Source organism: Nerophis lumbriciformis, linkage group LG14 (assembly GCF_033978685.3).
Source record: "Nerophis lumbriciformis linkage group LG14, RoL_Nlum_v2.1, whole genome shotgun sequence".
Taxonomy (NCBI): domain Eukaryota; kingdom Metazoa; phylum Chordata; class Actinopteri; order Syngnathiformes; family Syngnathidae; genus Nerophis; species Nerophis lumbriciformis.
In genome coordinates, this window is record NC_084561.2 from 3,005,571 (window position 1) to 3,027,541 (window position 21,971).

The 21,971-nt window shown below is 37.4% G+C and overlaps 1 protein-coding gene across 1 annotated transcript in view; it reads left to right on the forward strand.

The window, feature by feature from the left end:
* cers1 (ceramide synthase 1) overlaps positions 1 to 12,700 on the forward strand; it is a 130,122-nt gene extending 117,422 nt beyond the window's left edge. Inside the window, exons 6-7 of the mRNA XM_061976224.2 lie at positions 2,090 to 2,277; positions 11,468 to 12,700. Coding sequence (XP_061832208.1) covers positions 2,090 to 2,277; positions 11,468 to 11,510 — 231 coding nt within the window. The 3' untranslated portion in view covers positions 11,511 to 12,700. The remainder of the gene's footprint in view (positions 1 to 2,089; positions 2,278 to 11,467) is intronic.
* Positions 12,701 to 21,971: the final 9,271 nt, after the last annotated feature.

A 21,971-nucleotide genomic window follows, 5' to 3' on the forward strand; every position in this document is an offset into this window, starting at 1 on the left:
CCAGAGGTGGAGCACTTCACATTACTTACACACACTTGTTATTTCATATGTTGACCAGAGGTGGAGCACTTCACATTTCTTACACACACTTGTTATTTCATATGTTGACCAGAGGTGGAGCACTTCACATTTCTTACACACACTTGTTATTTCATACGTTGACCACTTCACATTTCTTACACACACTTGTTATTTCATATGTTGACCAGAGGTGGGAGCACTTCACATTACTTACACACACTTGTTATTTCATATGTTGACCAGAGGTGGAGCACTTCACATTTCTTACACACACTTGTTATTTCATATGTTGACCAGAGGTGGAGCACTTCACATTTCTTACACACACTTGTTATTTCATATGTTGACCAGAGGTGGAGCACTTCACATTTCTTACACACACACTTGTTATTTCATACGTTGACCAGAGGTGGAGCACTTCACATTTCTTACACACACTTGTTATTTCATATGTTGACCAGAGGTGGAGCACTTCACATTTCTTACACACACACTTGTTATTTCATATGTTGACCAGAGGTGGAGCACTTCACATTTCTTACACACACTTGTTATTTCATATGTTGACCAGAGGTGGAGCATTTCACATTTCTTACACACACTTGTTATTTCATATGTTGACCAGAGGTGGGAGCACTTCACATTTCTTACACACACTTGTTATTTCATATGTTGACCAGAGGTGGAGCACTTCACATTTCTTACACACACTTGTTATTTCATATGTTGACCAGAGGTGGAGCACTTCACATTTCTTACACACACTTGTTATTTCATATGTTGACCAGAGGTGGAGCACTTCACATGTCTTACACACACTTGTTATTTCATATGTTGACCAGAGGTGGAGCACTTCACATTTCTTACACACACTTGTTATTTCATATGTTGACCAGAGGTGGAGCACTTCACATTACTTACACACACTTGTTATTTCATAAGTTGACCAGAGGTGGAGCACTTCACATTACTTACACACACTTGTTATTTCATAAGTTGACCAGAGGTGGAGCACTTCACATTTCTTACACACCCTTGTTATTTCATACGTTGACCAGAGGTGGAGCACTTCACATTTCTTACACACACTTATTTCATATGTTGACCAGAGGTGGAGCACTTCACATTTCTTACACACACACTTGTTATTTCATATGTTGACCAGAGGTGGAGCACTTCACATTTCTTACACACACACTTGTTATTTCATATGTTGACCAGAGGTGGAGCACTTCACATTTCTTACACACACTTGTTATTTCATATGTTGACCAGAGGTGGAGCGCTTCACATTTCTTACACACACTTGTTATTTCATATGTTGACCAGAGGTGGGAGCACTTCACATTTCTTACACACACTTGTTATTTCATATGTTGACCAGCGGTGGAGCACTTCACATTTCTTACACACACTTGTTATTTCATATGTTGACCAGAGGTGGAGCACTTCACATTTCTTACACACACACTTGTTATTTCATATGTTGACCAGAGGTGGAGCACTTCACATTTCTTACACACACTTGTTATTTCATATGTTGACCAGAGGTGGAGCACTTCACATTTCTTACACACACTTGTTATTTCATATGTTGACCAGAGGTGGAGCACTTCACATTTCTTACACACACTTGTTATTTCATATGTTGACCAGAGGTGGAGCACTTCACATTTCTTACACACACTTGTTATTTCATATGTTGACCAGAGGTGGAGCGCTTCACATTTCTTACACACACACTTGTTATTTCATATGTTGACCAGAGGTGGAGCACTTCACATTTCTTACACACACTTGTTATTTCATATGTTGACCAGAGGGGGAGCACTTTTAAAAGCGACACACAGTCAATGTGAAAAATACCTCCTTTTTGGGACCACCCTCATTTTGATAGATATCACCACCAAATGAGACATTGTCTATTAGATGCAATGTTATTGATTTATGTCACACCTCCTCATATGGAAGATACTTTTCCTTCTTCAAGTCTCAAGAAGGCTAGAAATACAACACACACACACACACTCTTTGTTCCAAAATGACCATTTGAATGGTCCCCTTCCAGTTCATCGTCATATTCGTGGTGAAGGTGCTGAAGATGAAGGAGGTGAACGACGTGCGCGAGTACGAGGACGAGGAAGGCAGCAAGGCAGCAGCAGGCCTGCTCAGAAAGGCGGACAGAAATAACCACGATGGTGATGATGATGATGATGATGACGACGATGATGCTGGACATCACCAATGTGGCGACGGGTGAGTGACGTCACAAACACATTTGTTGGCGTGACGTTCCACCTGGGGACTTTTACTCTGAAAATAAAGTACCGCGGTTTGCAGTTTTTGTTCCTAAAGTGTTCCAAAAGGTTTGACAAAAACAAATCGTACTTTAAAAAAAAAAATCCAATTCACCCTGGCATGAAGGCTTAATGCGGTTGTTCAGGACCTGGACCACTAGGGGGCACACATGGTCAGCAAGACCACCTTCAAGTCCATTTAGGACTGCTGTTGGCAAAGACTTCACGATACAGTACGTGTCACGATACTTCAATCTGAGTCACGATACAATACGTGTCACGATACTTGACTGACCATACAATATGTATCACAATACTTGAGTGACGATACAATACGTATCCCGATACTTGAATCTGAGTCACGATACAATACGTGTCACGATACTTCAATCTGAGTCACGATACAGTACGTGTCACGATACTTGAGTGACAATACAATACGTGTCACGATACTTGAGTGACAATACAATACGTGTCACGATACTTGAGTGACAATACAATACGTGTCACGATACTTGAGTGACAATACAACACGTATCACAATACTTGAGTCACGATACAATACGTGTCACGATACTTGAATCTGAGTCACGGTACAATACGTATCCCGATACTTGAGTGACGATACAATACGTATCCCGATACTTGAATCTGAGTCACGGTACAATACGTGTCACGATACTTGAGTGACGATACAATATGTATCACGATACTTGAGTCACGATACAATACGTGTCACGATACTTGAATCTGAGTCACGGTACAATACGTATCCCGATACTTGAGTGACGATACAATATGTATCATGTATCACAATACTTGAGTCCCGATACAATACGTGTCACGATACTTGAATCTGAGTCACGATACAATACGTGTCACGATACTTGAATCTGAGTCACTTTACAATACGTATCCCGATACTTGAGTGACGATACAATACGTATCCCGATACTTGAATCTGAGTCACGGTACAATACGTGTCACGATACTTAAGTGACGATACAATATGTATCACGATACTTGAGTCACGATACAATACGTGTCACGATACTTGAATCTGAGTCACGGTACAATACGTATCCCGATACTTGAGTGACGATACAATATGTATCACGATACTTGAGTGACGATACAATATGTATCATGTATCACAATACTTGAGTCCCGATACAATACGTGTCACGATACTTGAATCTGAGTCACGATACAATACGTGTCACGATACTTGAGTGACGATACAATATGTGTCACAATACTTGAGTCACGATACAATACATGTCACGATACTTGAATCTGAGTCACGGTACAATACGTATCCCGATACTTGAGTGACGATACAATATGTATCACGATACTTGAGTCACGATACAATACGTGTCACGATACTTGAATCTGAGTCACGGTACAATACGTATCCCGATACTTGAGTGACGATACAATATGTATCACGATACTTGAGTGACGATACAATATGTATCATGTATCACAATACTTGAGTCCCGATACAATACGTGTCACGATACTTGAATCTGAGTCACGGTACAATACGTGTCACGATACTTGAGTGACGATACAATATGTATCACGATACTTGAGTCACGATACAATACGTGTCACGATACTTGAATCTGAGTCACGGTACAATACGTATCCCGATACTTGAGTGACGATACAATATGTATCACGATACTTGAGTGACGATACAATATGTATCATGTATCACAATACTTGAGTCCCGATACAATACGTGTCACGATACTTGAATCTGAGTCACGATACAATACGTGTCACGATACTTGAGTGACGATACAATATGTGTCACAATACTTGAGTCACGATACAATACATGTCACGATACTTGAATCTGAGTCACGGTACAATACGTATCCCGATACTTGAGTGACGATACAATACGTATCACGATACTTGAGTGACGATACAATATGTATCACAGTACTTGAATCTGTGTCACGGTACAATACGTATCCCGATACTTGAGTGACGATACAATACGTATCCCGATACTTGAATCTGAGTCACGGTACAATACGTATCACAATACTTGAGTGACGATACAATATGTATCACAATACCTGAGTCACGATACAATACGTGTCACGATACTTGAATCTGAGTCACGGTACAATACGTGTCACGATACTTGAATCTGAGTCACGATACAGTACGTGTCACGATACTTCAATCTGAGTCACAATACAATACGTATCACGATACTTGAGTGACGATACAACACGTATCACAATACTTGAGTCACGATACAATACGTGTCACGATACTTGAATCTGAGTCACGATACAATACGTGTCACGATACTTGAATCTGAGTCACAGTACAATACGTATCCCGATACTTGAGTGATAATACAACACGTATCACAATACTTGAGTCACGATACAATACGTGTCACGATACTTGAATCTGAGTCACGATACAATACGTGTCACGATACTTGAATCTGAGTCACGATACAGTACGTGTCACGATACTTCAATCTGAGTCACAATACAATACGTATCACGATACTTGAGTGACGATACAACACGTATCACAATACTTGAGTCACGATACAATACGTGTCACGATACTTGAATCTGAGTCACGATACTTGAATCTGAGTCACGATACAGTACGTGTCACGATACTTGAGTGACCATACAATATGTATCACAATACTTGAGTCACGATACAATACGTGTCACGATACTTCAATCTGAGTCACGATACAATACGTGTCACGATACTTGAGTGACGATACAATATGTGTCACAATACTTGAGTCACGATACAATACATGTCACGATACTTGAATCTGAGTCACGGTACAATACGTATCCCGATACTTGAGTGACGATACAATACGTATCACGATACTTGAGTGACAATACAACACGTATCACAATACTTGAGTCACGATACAATACGTGTCACGATACTTGAGTGACCATACAATATGTATCACAATACTTGAGTCACGATACAATACGTGTCACGATACTTGAGTGACCATACAATATGTATCACAATACTTGAGTCACGATACAATACGTGTCACGATACTTGAATCTGAGTCACGGTACAATAGGTATCCCGATACTTGAGTGACGATACAATACGTATCACGATACTTGAGTGACGATACAATACATATCACGATACTTGAGTCATGATACTTGAGTCTGAGTCACGATACAATACATATCACAATACTTGAATGACGATACAATACGTATCACGATACTCGAATCTGAGTCACGATACAATACGTATCACGATACTTGAGTCCCGATACTTGAGTCTGAGTCACGATACAATACATATCACAATACTTGAGTCACGGTACAATACGTATCCCGATACTTGAGTGACAATACAACACGTATCACAATACTTGAGTCACGATACAATACGTGTCACGATACTTGAGTGACCATACAATATGTATCACAATACTTGAGTCACGATACAATACGTGTCACGATACTTGAATCTGAGTCACGGTACAATACGTATCCCGATACTTGAGTGACCATACAATATGTATCACGATACTTGAGTGACGATACAATATGTATCACAATACTTGAGTCACGATACAATACGTGTCACGATACTTCAATCTGAGTCACGATACAATACGTGTCACGATACTTGAGTGACCATACAATATGTATCACAATACTTGAGTCACGATACAATACGTGTCACGATACTTCAATCTGAGTCACGATACAATACGTATCCCGATACTTGAGTGACAATACAACACGTATCACAATACTTGAGTCACGATACAATACGTGTCATGGTACTTGAGTGACCATACAATATGTATCACAATACTTGAGTCACGATACAATACGTGTCACGATACTTGAATCTGAATCACGGTACAATACGTATCCCGATACTTGAGTGACAATACAACACGTATCACAATACTTGAGTCACGATACAATACGTGTCACGATACTTGAGTGACCATACAATATGTATCACAATACTTGAGTCACAATACAATACGTGTCACGATACTTGAATCTGAGTCACGGTACAATACGTATCCCGATACTTGAGTGACGATACAATACATATCACGATACCTGAGTCACGATACTTGAGTCTGAGTCACGATACAATACGTATCACAATACTTGAATGACGATACAATACGTATCACAATACTTGAATGACGATACAATACGTATCACGATACTTGAGTCACGATACTTGAGTCTGAGTCACGATACAATACGTATCACAATACTTGAATGACGATACAATACGTGTCACGATACTTGAGTGACCATACAATATGTATCACAATACTTGAGTCACGATACAAATACGTGTCACGATACTTCAATCTGAGTCACGATACAATACGTGTCACGATACTTGAGTGACAATACAACACGTATCACAATACTTGAGTCACGATACAATACGTGTCACGATACTTGAGTGACCATACAATATGTATCACAATACTTGAGTCACGATACAATACGTGTCACGATACTTCAATCTGAGTCACGGTACAATACGTATCCCGATACTTGAGTGACAATACAACGCGTATCACAATACTTGAGTCACGATACAATACGTGTCGCGATACTTGAGTGACCACACAATATGTATCACAATACTTGAGTCACAATACAATACGTGTCACGATACTTGAATCTGAGTCACGGTACAATACGTATCACGATACTTGAGTGACGATGCAATACGTATCACGATACTTGAGTGACGATACAATATGTATCACAATACTTGAGTCACGATACAATATGTGTCACGATACTTAAATCTGAGTCACGGTACAATACGTATCACGATACTTGAGTGACGATACAATACGTATCACGATACTTGAGTGACGATACAATATGTATCACAATACTTGAGTCACGATACAATACGTGTCACGATACTTGAGTGACCATACAATATGTATCACAATACTTGAGTCACAATACAATACGTGTCACGATACTTGAATCTGAGTCACGGTACAATACGTATCCCGATACTTGAGTGACAATACAACACGTATCACGATACTTGAATGACGATACAATACGTATCACAATACTTGAATGGCGATACAATACGTATCACGATACTTGAATGACGATACAATACGTATCACAATGCTTGAATGACGATACAATACGTATCACGATACTTGAATGACGATACAATACATATCACGATACTTGAGTCACGATACTTGAGCCTGAGTCACGATACAATACGTATCACAATACTTGAATGACGATACAATACGTATCACAATACTTGAATGACGATACAATACGTATCACAATACTTGAATGACGATACAATACGTATCACAATACTTGAATGACGATACAATACGTATCACGATACTTGAATGACAATACAACACGTATCACAATGCTTGAATACCCTTATATATAACTTATTTACGGTACCTTCTATTTTCCTTTGTATTTACTACTTACCTTATATTTACATATTCTACCATCTATGTTCCTTTTTTGACCTTTTATTTTACCTTCTACTTACCTTTTATGTACAATCTTGACTTTTTATTCAGTTATTTTACCTTATATTTACATTATTTGACCTTCTATTTACCTTCTTTTACTTTTAGTTTAATCCTTTTACCTTTATGTTAATCTTTACCTTCTACTTACCTATTGTTTACCTTCACTTACCTTTTTTCAAAACTTATTAGGGCCCGCAATGGGACATAAGGACCTATTGTTATTCTAAGGTTTTATTATTATTCTTTCTTTGTTTCTTCTTCCGCCGCCTCTTTGAGCACTAATTTGACCCACTTAACATGCTTCAAAACTCACCATATTTGACCCACACATCAGGACCTGCGAAAATTGCCTTTTAATAAAAAAAACGAACCCCAAAAATCAAAATTGCGCTCTAGCGCCCCCTAGGAAGAAGAAAAAACTACGCTGCCTGTAACTCCCACTAGGAAGGTCGGAGAGACATGAAACAAAAACCTCTATGTAGGTCTGACTTAGACCTAGTTCTCATAATTGTATGTCTTCGGGCTAAAATCAACAGGAAGTTGGCAATTCCCCCTTCAAGACAAAAAAGTACTAAAAACAGTCACTTTTGCCTCTTTGAGCTGTAATTTGACCCCCTTAACATGCTTCAAAACTCACCGAACTGAACACACACATCAGGACTGGCTAAAACTGTGATCTAATGAAAACACCTAACCCCAAATCTAAAAATTGTGCTCTACAGCAATTTTTTTTATAAAACGCACAAAAAACTGCTCCTCGGAAGAAAAAGATTACAAAACTGCCTGTAACTCCCACTGGGAAGGTCGGAGAGACATTAAACAAAAACCTCTGTGTAGGTCTCACTTAGACCTACATTTCGTAAATTGACAACCCCCAGCAAAAATCAACAGGAAGTTTGCTATTCCCCCTTCAACACAACATTTTTGTAAAAAGCGGTCACCTTTCTTCAAAATCTATCTCCTCTGAGAGCGTTTGTCGTTTCGCCTTCAAACTAACACAGGTGAGAGATAAAACCCTTGTGATAAAAGTATAGATGGGATTTTTAATACCTGCTCCGGTTTTGATTTTATGACCCTTCAAAGACCCGCTGCGCTGATGCTGCTGCACTGCTGTTTTTTTTAATATGGCTGCTTAAAAGCAGGAAGCACCAACGTGCCCACACAATGCAGACAAGGTAGGTACACTAGACAAAAGTCTTGGGACACTTCAGACTAAAAGTAGACAAAAGTATTGGGACACTTAGGACTAGCACCTGCCAAATACGCGGGCCCGACCAATGCTGCTTGCAGCTTTAATTTGACCTTGTATTTACATTGTTTCACCTTATTTTACCTTTAATTCAATTCTATTACCTTCCATTTCCCTTATTTTACCTTCTACTCAACTTGTTTGACCTTCTTTTATGTGGTAGGGATTTTTTAAATGTTTATTCGTTACACTCATTAAACGATTAATCGAAGCAACAGAACATAAATCAAAGCTTTTTTCTAATCGAATGACTCGGTTAATGATTGCAGTCCTACGATGAAGGGAGGGGGGGAGGAGAATTATATTTACAGGTAAAAGCCAGTAAATTAGAATATTTTGAAAAACTTGATTTATTTCAGTAATTGCATTCAAAAGGTGTAACTTGTACATTATATTTATTCATTGCACACAGACTGATGCATTCAAATGTTTATTTCATTTAATTTTGATGATTTGAAGTGGCAACAAATGAAAATCCAAAATTCCGTGTGTCACAAAATTAGAATATTACTTAAGGCTAATACAAAAAAGGGATTTTTAGAAATGTTGGCCAACTGAAAAGTATGAAAATGGAAAATATGAGCATGTACAATACTCAATACTTGGTTGGAGCTCCTTTTGCCTCAATTACTGCGTTAATGCGGCGTGGCATGGAGTCGATGAGTTTCTGGCACTGCTCAGGTGTTATGAGAGCCCAGGTTGCTCTGATAGTGGCCTTCAACTCTTCTGCGTTTTTGGGTCTGGCATTCTGCATCTTCCTTTTCACAATACCCCACAGATTTTCTATGGGGCTAAGGTCAGGGGAGTTGGCGGGCCAATTTAGAACAGAAATACCATGGTCCGTAAACCAGGCACGGGTAGATTTTGCGCTGTGTGCAGGCGCCAAGTCCTGTTGGAACTTGAAATCTCCATCTCCATAGAGCAGGTCAGCAGCAGGAAGCATGAAGTGCTCTAAAACTTGCTGGTAGAAGGCTGCGTTGACCCTGGATCTCAGGAAACAGAGTGGACCGACACCAGCAGATGACATGGCACCCCAAACCATCACCCAACCATACAAATTTTGCATTTCCTTTGGAAATCGAGGTCCCAGAGTCTGGAGGAAGACAGGAGAGGCACAGGATCCACGTTGCCTGAAGTCTAGTGTAAAGTTTCCACCATCAGTGATGGTTTGGGGTGCCATGTCATCTGCTGGTGTCGGTCCACTCTGTTTCCTGAGATCCAGGGTCAACGCAGCCGTCTACCAGCAAGTTTTAGAGCACTTCATGCTTCCTGCTGCTGACCTGCTCTATGGAGATGGAGATTTCAAGTTCCAACAGGACTTGGCGCCTGCACACAGCGCAAAATCTACCCGTGCCTAGTTTACGGACCATGGTATTTCTGTTCTAAATTGGCCCGCCAACTCCCCTGACCTTAGCCCCATAGAAAATCTGTGGGGTATTGTGAAAAGGAAGATGCAGAATGCCAGACCCAAAAACGCAGAAGAGTTGAAGGCCACTATCAGAGCAACCTGGGCTCTCATAACACCTGAGCAGTGCCAGAAACTCATCGACTCCATGCCACGCCGCATTAACGCAGTAATTGAGGCAAAAGGAGCTCCAACCAAGTATTGAGTATTGTACATGCTCATATTTTTCATTTTCATACTTTTCAGTTGGCCAACATTTCTAAAAATCCCTTTTTTGTATTAGCCTTAAGTAATATTCTAATTTTGTGACACACGGAATTTTGGATTTTCATTTGTTGCCACTTCAAATCATCAAAATTAAATGAAATAAACATTTGAATGCATCAGTCTGTGTGCAATGAATAAATATAATGTACAAGTTACACCTTTTGAATGCAATTACTGAAATAAATCAAGTTTTTCAAAATATTCTAATTTACTGGCTTTTACCTGTATATAGCGCTTTTCTCTAGTGACTCATAGCGAAATCCAATATCTAAGTTACATTTAAACCAGTGTGGGTATAAGAACACTTTTGGGGAAAAGCGAATAACATGAAAAGTGAGGCACCGCTGTCTGTGATTGGCCGGTGACCAGTCGGGGGGTGTAGCCCCGCCTCTCGCCTGCGATAGGCCCGCGCTCAATCAGGACGCGATAGCCGAGCACGCAGTAAACAACAAGAAAGCTCCTCTATCTAAAGTCTCGCATCCGTCATGACCCCCCACGTTATCTTCTGATGATTAGCGCCGCGACCTTTCACCTCTGCTCAGGAAGAAGCCAACAACTCACCGGTCCGCCGGCGTCCGTTCGATGTCCATCGGAACTTGCGTAATGTCAGGACCGCCACCTGCGCCTCGTCTTACCGGTGCGTGTGCCTCTCTTGTCGCCAGGAAGCGCGCGCAGAACGGCATCGCCAAGGAGAAGCATCTATGAGGGAGCTCTCCGTCGCCCCCGCCTGGCAGGAGGCCGCAAGTACGGAAAGGAGAGAAGGATCAGGAAGAACCCACACACACAAAACAGTATTTCATGATGAGCTTGTTGTCGGTTTTTTTTAATTATTATTATTATTAGAGCACTGTGAATGTTTTCTCTTCTTGTTGCTTATTTTGCATTTTTAGTACAAGTCAGCAATGGACTGTGAAGGTGTCACATGACCCGGAGATGCCTCTAGTGACATGTTTTTTTCTCTCTTCCTCATCCATCCTTCATGTCTATTGATTTTATTCTCATCACACACGCCTCCTGCGTCCATTAGCAACATTAGCGCGCGTGTGTGTGTGTGTGTGTGTGTGCAGCTTGTTCTTTGACAACGCTTCACCTCAATTTTCATTTTGTGTTTGTGTCTGTTGCACTGACATGAAGGCCGACAAGCTGCTTTAATGACAGCAAAAAAAGCAGGAAGTGATCGATTGTTTTGAAAAATCTTCAAAAAAAAAAGAAGGCCCATACAAAGTGTGAAGATGAGAACCGACGCGATAACCGGCGACGATTCCCGTGATTAATCGAGGAACGCACGACACTGGAAAGATTTGACGAACTTGCTGTGGATTTTTAATTCCATGGTTTTATTTTGAAAAGAGCGCACAGACACTTCCTGTGAAGGATGGATGCATGCGTTTTGCACACTAAAAAAAAAAAAAAAGGCCCTCCACCTACCTTCTCGATCAACTTCGGGCTCTTGTTTTGAAAAGCTGCATGCTTGTAGTGCCGGAAATGGGCCACAGACGGAAGTGACTTTTTTTTCTTTAATGATTATTTTTGTCTCTCTTCATTCCAACACATGTCAGCACTTGTTTCACTTCAGGTTATTGTTTGATTTCTATCAGAACTGCTGCTGTTTTGTTCTTTCTCTGAGCACACTGTTTTAATTGTTTATATGATCTGATTTAAAACGGCACAAAGAAGAGCGGATGTGGATCATCTCAATACGTTTTTTTTATTTTTTTTCCCATTTGAAACCAACTCTAGAACATCAAACACTAAAAAAAGTAACATCGCCATAGTTATTAATAATTTATCATTTATTTATTAAATTGAAAAATGAGCTACCAAATAAAAGTATACAGGTAAAAGCCAGTAAATTAGAATATTTTGAAAAACTTGATTTATTTCAGTAATTGCATTCAAAAGGTGTAACTTGTACATTATATTTATTCATTGCACACAGACTGATGCATTCAAATGTTTATTTCATTTAATTTTGATGATTTGAAGTGGCAACAAATGAAAATCCAAAATTCCGTGTGTCACAAAATTAGAATATTACTTAAGGCTAATACAAAAAAGGGATTTTTAGAAATGTTGGCCAACTGAAAAGTATGAAAATGAAAAATATGAGCATGTACAATACTCAATACTTGGTTGGAGCTCCTTTTGCCTCAATTACTGCGTTAATGCGGCGTGGCATGGAGTCGATGAGTTTCTGGCACTGCTCAGGTGTTATGAGAGCCCAGGTTGCTCTGATAGTGGCCTTCAACTCTTCTGCGTTTTTGGGTCTGGCATTCTGCATCTTCCTTTTCACAATACCCCACAGATTTTCTATGGGGCTAAGGTCAGGGGAGTTGGCGGGCCAATTTAGAACAGAAATACCATGGTCCGTAAACCAGGCACGGGTAGATTTTGCGCTGTGTGCAGGCGCCAAGTCCTGTTGGAACTTGAAATCTCCATCTCCATAGAGCAGGTCAGCAGCAGGAAGCATGAAGTGCTCTAAAACTTGCTGGTAGACGGCTGCGTTGACCCTGGATCTCAGGAAACAGAGTGGACCGACACCAGCAGATGACATGGCACCCCAAACCATCACTGCTGGTGGAAACTTTACACTAGACTTCAGGCAACGTGGATCCTGTGCCTCTCCTGTCTTCCTCCAGACTCTGGGACCTCGATTTCCAAAGGAAATGCAAACCAAACCAACCCAAACCGGGGTGCCATGTCATCTGCTGGTGTCGGTCCACTCTGTTTCCTGAGATCCAGGGTCAACGCAGCCGTCTACCAGCAAGTTTTAGAGCACTTCATGCTTCCTGCTGCTGACCTGCTCTATGGAGATGGAGATTTCAAGTTCCAACAGGACTTGGCGCCTGCACACAGCGCAAAATCTACCTGTGCCTGGTTTACGGACCATGGTATTTCTGTTCTAAATTGGCCCGCCAACTCCCCTGACCTTAGCCCCATAGAAAATCTGTGGGGTATTGTGAAAAGGAAGATGCAGAATGCCAGACCCAAAAACGCAGAAGAGTTGAAGGCCACTATCAGAGCAACCTGGGCTCTCATAACAACCTGAGCAGTGCCAGAAACTCATCGACTCCATGCCACGCCGCATTAACGCAGTAATTGAGGCAAAAGGAGCTCCAACCAAGTATTGAGTATTGTACATGCTCATATTTTTCATTTTCATACTTTTCAGTTGGCCAACATTTCTAAAAATCCCTTTTTTGTATTAGCCTTAAGTAATATTCTAATTTTGTGACACACGGAATTTTGGATTTTCATTTGTTGCCACTTCAAATCATCAAAATTAAATGAAATAAACATTTGAATGCATCAGTCTGTGTGCAATGAATAAATATAATGTACAAGTTACACCTTTTGAATGCAATTACTGAAATAAATCAAGTTTTTCAAAATATTCTAATTTACTGGCTTTTACCTGTACATTTATTTGCAAATTTGTTGATAGCTGAGTTCACCCGGAAGTAGTTTGTACAGATATTTTTCTCGGACCCACTTGCTTGAGGTGTTTATTTCGCCGTTTAAACGTATAATATTTTTAGCAAAAAGTGTTATTATGTCAGCAAAAGTCTCCAAAGTTGCCATTGTGCGTATTCTTAATGAATGTCTTGATTCTCCCAGTTTTCCTCGGTGAAACTACTTCCGGGTGAACCTGGCGTATCAAATAGTTTCGAAAAAAAAATTACATTTATACGCGCGGTATCCATTCAGTATGTTACTTTCGGAAACGATTGAAGACAAAACACGTATAGTTACACGTTTTAATGGTGGTTTTATTAGTGGTCAATTGTACGGAATATGTACTGTACTGTGCAATCTACTAATAAAAGTCTCAATCAATCAATCAATCAATCAATCACAACGTGTCACCACTTCCGCTCTTAGCGCCTTCAAAATAAGAGCTCAAGGCATATACTGTATAACAGGAACTTAATATCACAAAGAGGCAAGTCCATAAAAATAGGTTCCACTATTTTTTTTTTTTAAACAAAAGACGGGTTTTGAAAAGGGGGCGTTGTCTTATATTTGGGCTAACGAGCAGAAGGTATTTTGCGAGGGCTGACTGTCACACAAGCGCCATTGTCACCTTTGATTTAAGGTCCTTATGTCGTTCGTTGTGATAATCCACAAAGTGTCTTGGGACATTATTATTATTCCATGTGTATTTGATGTGGTGTGCATGGAAGAATTATTCAAATACTTTAGTCCTGTTTTGAGAAAGGGCGGGAAACGGGAGGGAGGCGGCACAGGAAGTGACAATTTGAAACAATAATCTCGTTTTTTCCCCTTCTTTTTATTTAGATACACACTTTGAAATAGTGTAGACAACATGGACGTACAAACGTGTACTTACTTGTGTACTTACGAGTCTAGTAGACTAGATTTGGTCCACACGAATGCTGATCTTTTAAGATAGCATTCCGTCTCTACTTCCTGTCACTCTTCTTCGCCACGCCCACTCGCGGCTCCAAACCAATATGCGTCGCTGCTGCCCCCCCTACAGTACACTCCTAGAACTGCAGGCCAGAACCCAAAACAATACTGCAATGGGGCAATTTGAAAGATAATCCGAGGTTTTGTGTGGCCCCCCAAAAAATATTTTGTTTGTGGCCCTAGTTTTTTTAAGTATTACAATGTTTTTAAATATTAGAAAGGCATCAATCAAATCACACAGTGTTTACATGCACTAAAAAAATTGTTGAAACTAGCTTTTTTCTGTATTTTTCAAAAATACAGAAAAAAATACAAAATAAAAGCATCAATAAGAAAAAAAGCAAACAATTGACAGTAACAGAATAATAATTACTAAAAAAAATGGTTGAAACTAGCTTTTAAAACATGAATGCTTGTAATGTCTCTCAACGGTTTTATGTTTAAAAATAAAAAATAAAAAAAACTTTGGGATTAACTAATCTGGAGTATGTTTTAATTTGATTTGATTTGATTTTTATTAAGGATCCCCAATAGCCGGTTGCCACAACAACCCACCAGTCTTCCTGGGGTCCACAATTTAATACAATTACAAGTAAAAGCATATAATTATAACTACACAATACAGAAAAAAATACAAAATAAAAGCAATCAATAAGAAAAAAAGCAAACAATTGACAGTAACAGAATAATAATTACTAAAAAAAATGGTTGAAACTAGCTTTTAAAACATGAATGCTTGTAATGTCTCTCAACGGTTTTATGTTTAAAAATAAAAAATAAAAAAAACTTTGGGATTAACTAATCTGGAGTATGTTTTAATTTGATTTGATTTGATTTTTATCAAGGATCCCCAATAGCCGGTTGCCCCATCAACCCACCAGTCTTCCTGGGGTTCACAATTCAATACAATTACAAGTAAAAGCATATAATTATAACTACACAATACAGAAAAAACAAACAAAATAAAAGCATCAATAAGAAAAAAAGCAAACAATTGACAGTAACAGAATAATAATTACTAAAAAAAATGGTTGAAACTAGCTTTTAAAACATGAATGCTTGTAATGTCTCTCAACGGTTTTATGTTTAAAAATTAAAAAAAACAAAACTTTATAAATATGGGATTAACTAATCTGGAGTATGTTTTAATTTGATTTGATTTGATTTTTATTAAGGATCCCCAATAGCCGGTTGCCACAACAACCCACCAGTCTTCCTGGGGTCCACAATTCAATACAATTACAAGTAAAAGCATATAATTATAACTACACAATACAGAAAAAACAAACAAAATAAAAGCATCAATAAGAAAAAAAGCAAACAATTGACAGTAACAGAATAATAATTACTAAAAAAATTGTTGAAACTAGCTTTTAAAACATGTAGCTCGTAATGTCTCTCAACGGTTTTATGTTTAAAAATAAAAATAAAAAACTTTATAAATATGGGATTAACTAATCTGGAGTATGTTTTGATTTGATTTGATTTGATTTTTATTAAGGATCCCCATTAGCCGGTTGCCACAACAACCCACCAGTCTTCCTGGGGTCCGCAACTCAATACAATTACAAATAAAAGCATATAATTATAACTACACAATACAGAAAAAAATACAAAATAAAAGCATCAATAAGAAAAAAAGCAAACAATTGACAGTAACAGAATAATAATTACTAAAAAAAATGGTTGAAACTAGCTTTTAAAACATGAATGCTTGTAATGTCTCTCAACGGTTTTATGTTTAAAAATTAAAAAAAACAAAACTTTATAAATATGGGATTAACTAATCTGGAGTATGTTTTAATTTGATTTGATTTGATTTTTATTAAGAATCCCCAATAGCCGGTTGCCACAACAACCCACCAGTCTTCCTGGGGTTCACAATTCAATACAATTACAAGTAAAAGCATATAATTATAACTACACAATACAGAAAAAACAAACAAAATAAAAGCATCAATAAGAAAAAAAAGCAAACAATTGACAGTAACAGAATAATAATTACTAAAAAAAATTGTTGAAACTAGCTTTTAAAACATGTAGCTTGTAATGTCTCTCAACGGTTTTATGTTTAAAAATTAAAAAATTTTTTTTTTATAAATATGGGATTAACTAATCTGGAGTATGTTTTGATTTGATTTGATTTTTATTAAGGATCCCCTTGCCACAACAACCCACCAGTCTTCCTGGGGTCCACAATTCAAAACAATTACAAGTAAAAGCATATAATTATAACTACACAATACAGAAAAAAATACAAAATAAAAGCATCAATAAGAAAAAAAGCAAACAATTGACAGTAACAGAATAATAATTACTAAAAAAAATTGTTGAAACTAGCTTTTAAAACATGTAGCTTGTAATGTCTCTCAACGGTTTTATGTTTAAAAATAAAAATAAAAAACTTTATAAATATGGGATTAACTAATCTGGAGTATGTTTTGATTTGATTTAATTTGATTTGATTTTTATTAAGGATCCCCATTAGCCGGTTGCCACAATAACCCACCAGTCTTCCTGGGGTCCACAATTCAATACAATTACAAATAAAAGCATATAATTATAACTACACAATACAGAAAAAAAATAAAAATAAAAGCATCAATAAGAAAAAAAGCAAACAATTGACAGTAACAGAATAATAATTACTAAAAAAATTGTTGAAACTAGCTTTTAAAACATGTAGCTTGTAATGTCTCTCAACGGTTTTATGTTTAAAAATAAAAAAAATAAAAACTTTATAAATATGGGGTTAACTAATCTGGAGTATGTTTTGATTTGATTTGATTTTTTTTTAAGGATCCCCATTAGCCGGTTGCCACAACAACCCACCAGTCTTCCTGGGGTCCACAATTCAATACAATTACAAATAAAAGCATATAATTATAACTACACAATACAGAAAAAAAATAAAAATAAAAGCATCAATAAGAAAAAAAGCAAACAATTGACAGTAACAGAATAATAATTACTAAAAAAATTGTTGAAACTAGCTTTTAAAACATGTAGCTTGTAAATGTCTCTCAACGGTTTTATGTTTAAAAAAAACAAAAAAACAACAACTTTATAAATATGGGATTAACTAATCTGGAGTATGTTTTAATTTGATTTGATTTGATTTTTATTAAGGATCCCCAATAGCCGGTTGCCACAACAACCCACCAGTTGCCACAACAACAACCCACCAGTTGCCACAACAACCCACCAGTCTTCCTGGGGTCCACAATTCAATACAATTACAAGTAAAAGCATATAATTATAACTACACAATACAGGAAAAAAAATAAAAATAAAAGCATCAATAAGAAAAAAAGCAAACAATTGACAGTAACAGAATAATAATTACTAAAAAAATTGTTGAAACTAGCTTTTAAAACATGTAGCTTGTAATGTCTCTCAACGGTTTTATGTTTAAAAATAAAAATAAAAAACTTTATAAATATGGGATTAACTAATCTGGAGTATGTTTTGATTTGATTTGATTTTTTTTAAGGATCCCCATTAGCTGGTTGCCACGACAACCCACCAGTCTTCCTGGGGTCCACAATTCAATACAATTACAAGTAAAAGCATATAATTATAACTACACAATACAGAAAAAAATAAAAAAATAAAAGCATCGATAAGAAAAAAAGCAAACAATTGACAGTAACAGAATAATAATTACTAAAAAAATTGTTGAAACTAGCTTTTAAAACATCCATCCATCCATTTTCTAGCGCTTATTCCCTTCGGGGTCACGGGGGCGCTGGAGCCTATCTCAGCTACAATCGGGCAGAAGGCGGGGTACACCCTGGACAAGTCGCCACCTCATCGCAGGCTTTTAAAACATGTAGCTCGTAATGTCTCTCAACGGTTTTATGTTTAAAAATTAAAAAAAATAAAAAACTTTATAAATATGTGATTAACTAATCTGGAGTATGTTTTGATTTGATTTGATTTTTATTAAGGATCCCCATTAGCTGGTTGCCACAACAACCCACCAGTCTTCCTGGGGTCCACAATTCAATACAATTACAAGTAAAAGCATATAATTATAACTACACAATACAGAAAAAAATACAAAATAAAAGCATCAATAAGAAAAAAAGCAAACAATTGACAGTAACAGAATAATAATTACTAAAAAAATTGTTGAAACTAGCTTTTAAAACATGTAGCTTGTAATGTCTCTCAACGGTTTTATGTTTAAAAATAAAAATAAAAAAACTTTATAAATATGGGATTAACTAATTTGGAGTATGTTTTGATTTGATTTGATTTTTATTAAGGATCCCCTTGCCACAACAACCCACCAGTCTTCCTGGGGTGCACAATTCAATACAATTACAAGTAAAAGCATATAATTATAACTACACAATACAGAAAAAAATACAAAATAAAAGCATCAATAAGAAAAAAAGCAAACAATTGACAGTAACAGAATAATAATTACTAAAAAAAATTGTTGAAACTAGCTTTTAAAACATGTAGCTTGTAATGTCTCTCAACGGTTTTATGTTTAAAAATAAAAATAAAAAAACTTTATAAATATGGGATTAACTAATCTGGAGTATGTTTTGATTTGATTTGATTTTTTTTAAGGATCCCCATTAGCTGGTTGCCACAACAACCCACCAGTCTTCCTGGGGTCCACAACTCAATACAATTACAAATAAAAGCATATAATTATAACTACACAATTCAGAAAAAAAATAAAAATAAAAGCATCAATAAGAAAAAAAGCAAACAATTGACAGTAACAGAATAATAATTACTAAAAAAATTGTTGAAACTAGCTTTTAAAACATGTAGCTTGTAATGTCTCTCAACGGTTTTATGTTTAAAAATAAAAATAAAAAACTTTATAAATATGGGATTAACTAATCTGGAGTATGTTTTGATTTGATTTGATTTTTATTAAGGATCCCCATTAGCTGGTTGCCACAACAACCCACCAGTCTTCCTGGGGTCCACAATTCAATACAATTACAAGTAAAAGCATATAATTATAACTACACAATACAGAAAAAAATACAAAATAAAAGCATCAATAAGAAAAAAAGCAAACAATTGACAGTAACAGAATAATAATTACTAAAAAAATTGTTGAAACTAGCTTTTAAAACATGTAGCTTGTAATGTCTCTCAACGGTTTTATGTTTAAAAATAAAAATAAAAAAACTTTATAAATATGGGATTAACTAATTTGGAGTATGTTTTGATTTGATTTGATTTTTATTAAGGATCCCCTTGCCACAACAACCCACCAGTCTTCCTGGGGTGCACAATTCAATACAATTACAAGTAAAAGCATATAATTATAACTACACAATACAGAAAAAAATACAAAATAAAAGCATCAATAAGAAAAAAAGCAAACAATTGACAGTAACAGAATAATAATTACTAAAAAAAATTGTTGAAACTAGCTTTTAAAACATGTAGCTTGTAATGTCTCTCAACGGTTTTATGTTTAAAAATAAAAATAAAAAAACTTTATAAATATGGGATTAACTAATCTGGAGTATGTTTTGATTTGATTTGATTTTTTTTAAGGATCCCCATTAGCTGGTTGCCACAACAACCCACCAGTCTTCCTGGGGTCCACAACTCAATACAATTACAAATAAAAGCATATAATTATAACTACACAATTCAGAAAAAAAATAAAAATAAAAGCATCAATAAGAAAAAAAGCAAACAATTGACAGTAACAGAATAATAATTACTAAAAAAATTGTTGAAACTAGCTTTTAAAACATGTAGCTTGTAATGTCTCTCAACGGTTTTATGTTTAAAAATAAAAATAAAAAACTTTATAAATATGGGATTAACTAATCTGGAGTATGTTTTGATTTGATTTGATTTTTATTAAGGATCCCCATTAGCTGGTTGCCACAACAACCCACCAGTCTTCCTGGGGTCCACAATGCAATACAATTACAAGTAAAAGCATATAATTATAACTACACAATACAGAAAAAATACAAAATAAAAGCATCAATAAGAAAAAAAGCGAACAATTTACAGTAACAGAATAATAATTTCGGTAAGGCCATGGAAAACGACTTCCGGACGGCTTCGAAGCAATTCTGGACCACCATCCGCCGCCTCAGGAAGGGGAAGCAGTGCACTATCAACACCGTGTATAGCGGGGATGGTGTTCTGCTGACCTCGACTGCGGATGTTGTGGATCGGTGGAGGGAATACTTCGAAAACCTCCTCAATCCCACCAACACGTCTTCCTATGAGGAAGCAGTGCCTGGGGAGTCTGTGGTGGGCTCTCCTATTTCTGGGGCTGAGGTTGCTGAGGTAGTTAAAAAGCTCTTCGTTGGCAAGGCCCCGGGGGTGGATGAGATCCGCCCGGAGTTCCTTAAGGCTCTGGATGCTGTGGGGCTGTCTTGGTTGACAAGACTCTGCAGCATCGCGTGGACATCGGGGGCGGTACCACTGGATTGGCAGACCGGGGTGGTGGTTCCTCTCTTTATGAAGGGGAACCGGAGGGTGTGTTCTAACTATCGTGGGATCACACTCCTCAGCCTTCCCGGTAAGGTCTATTCAGGTGTACTGGAGAGGAGGCTACGCCGGATAGTCGAACCTCGGATTCAGGAGGAACAGTGTGGTTTTCGTCCTGGTCGTGGAACTGTGGACCAGCTCTATACTCTCGGCAGGGTCCTTGAGGGTGCATGGGAGTTTGCCCAACCAGTCTACATGTGTTTTGTAGACTTGGAGAAGGCATTCGACCGTGTCCCT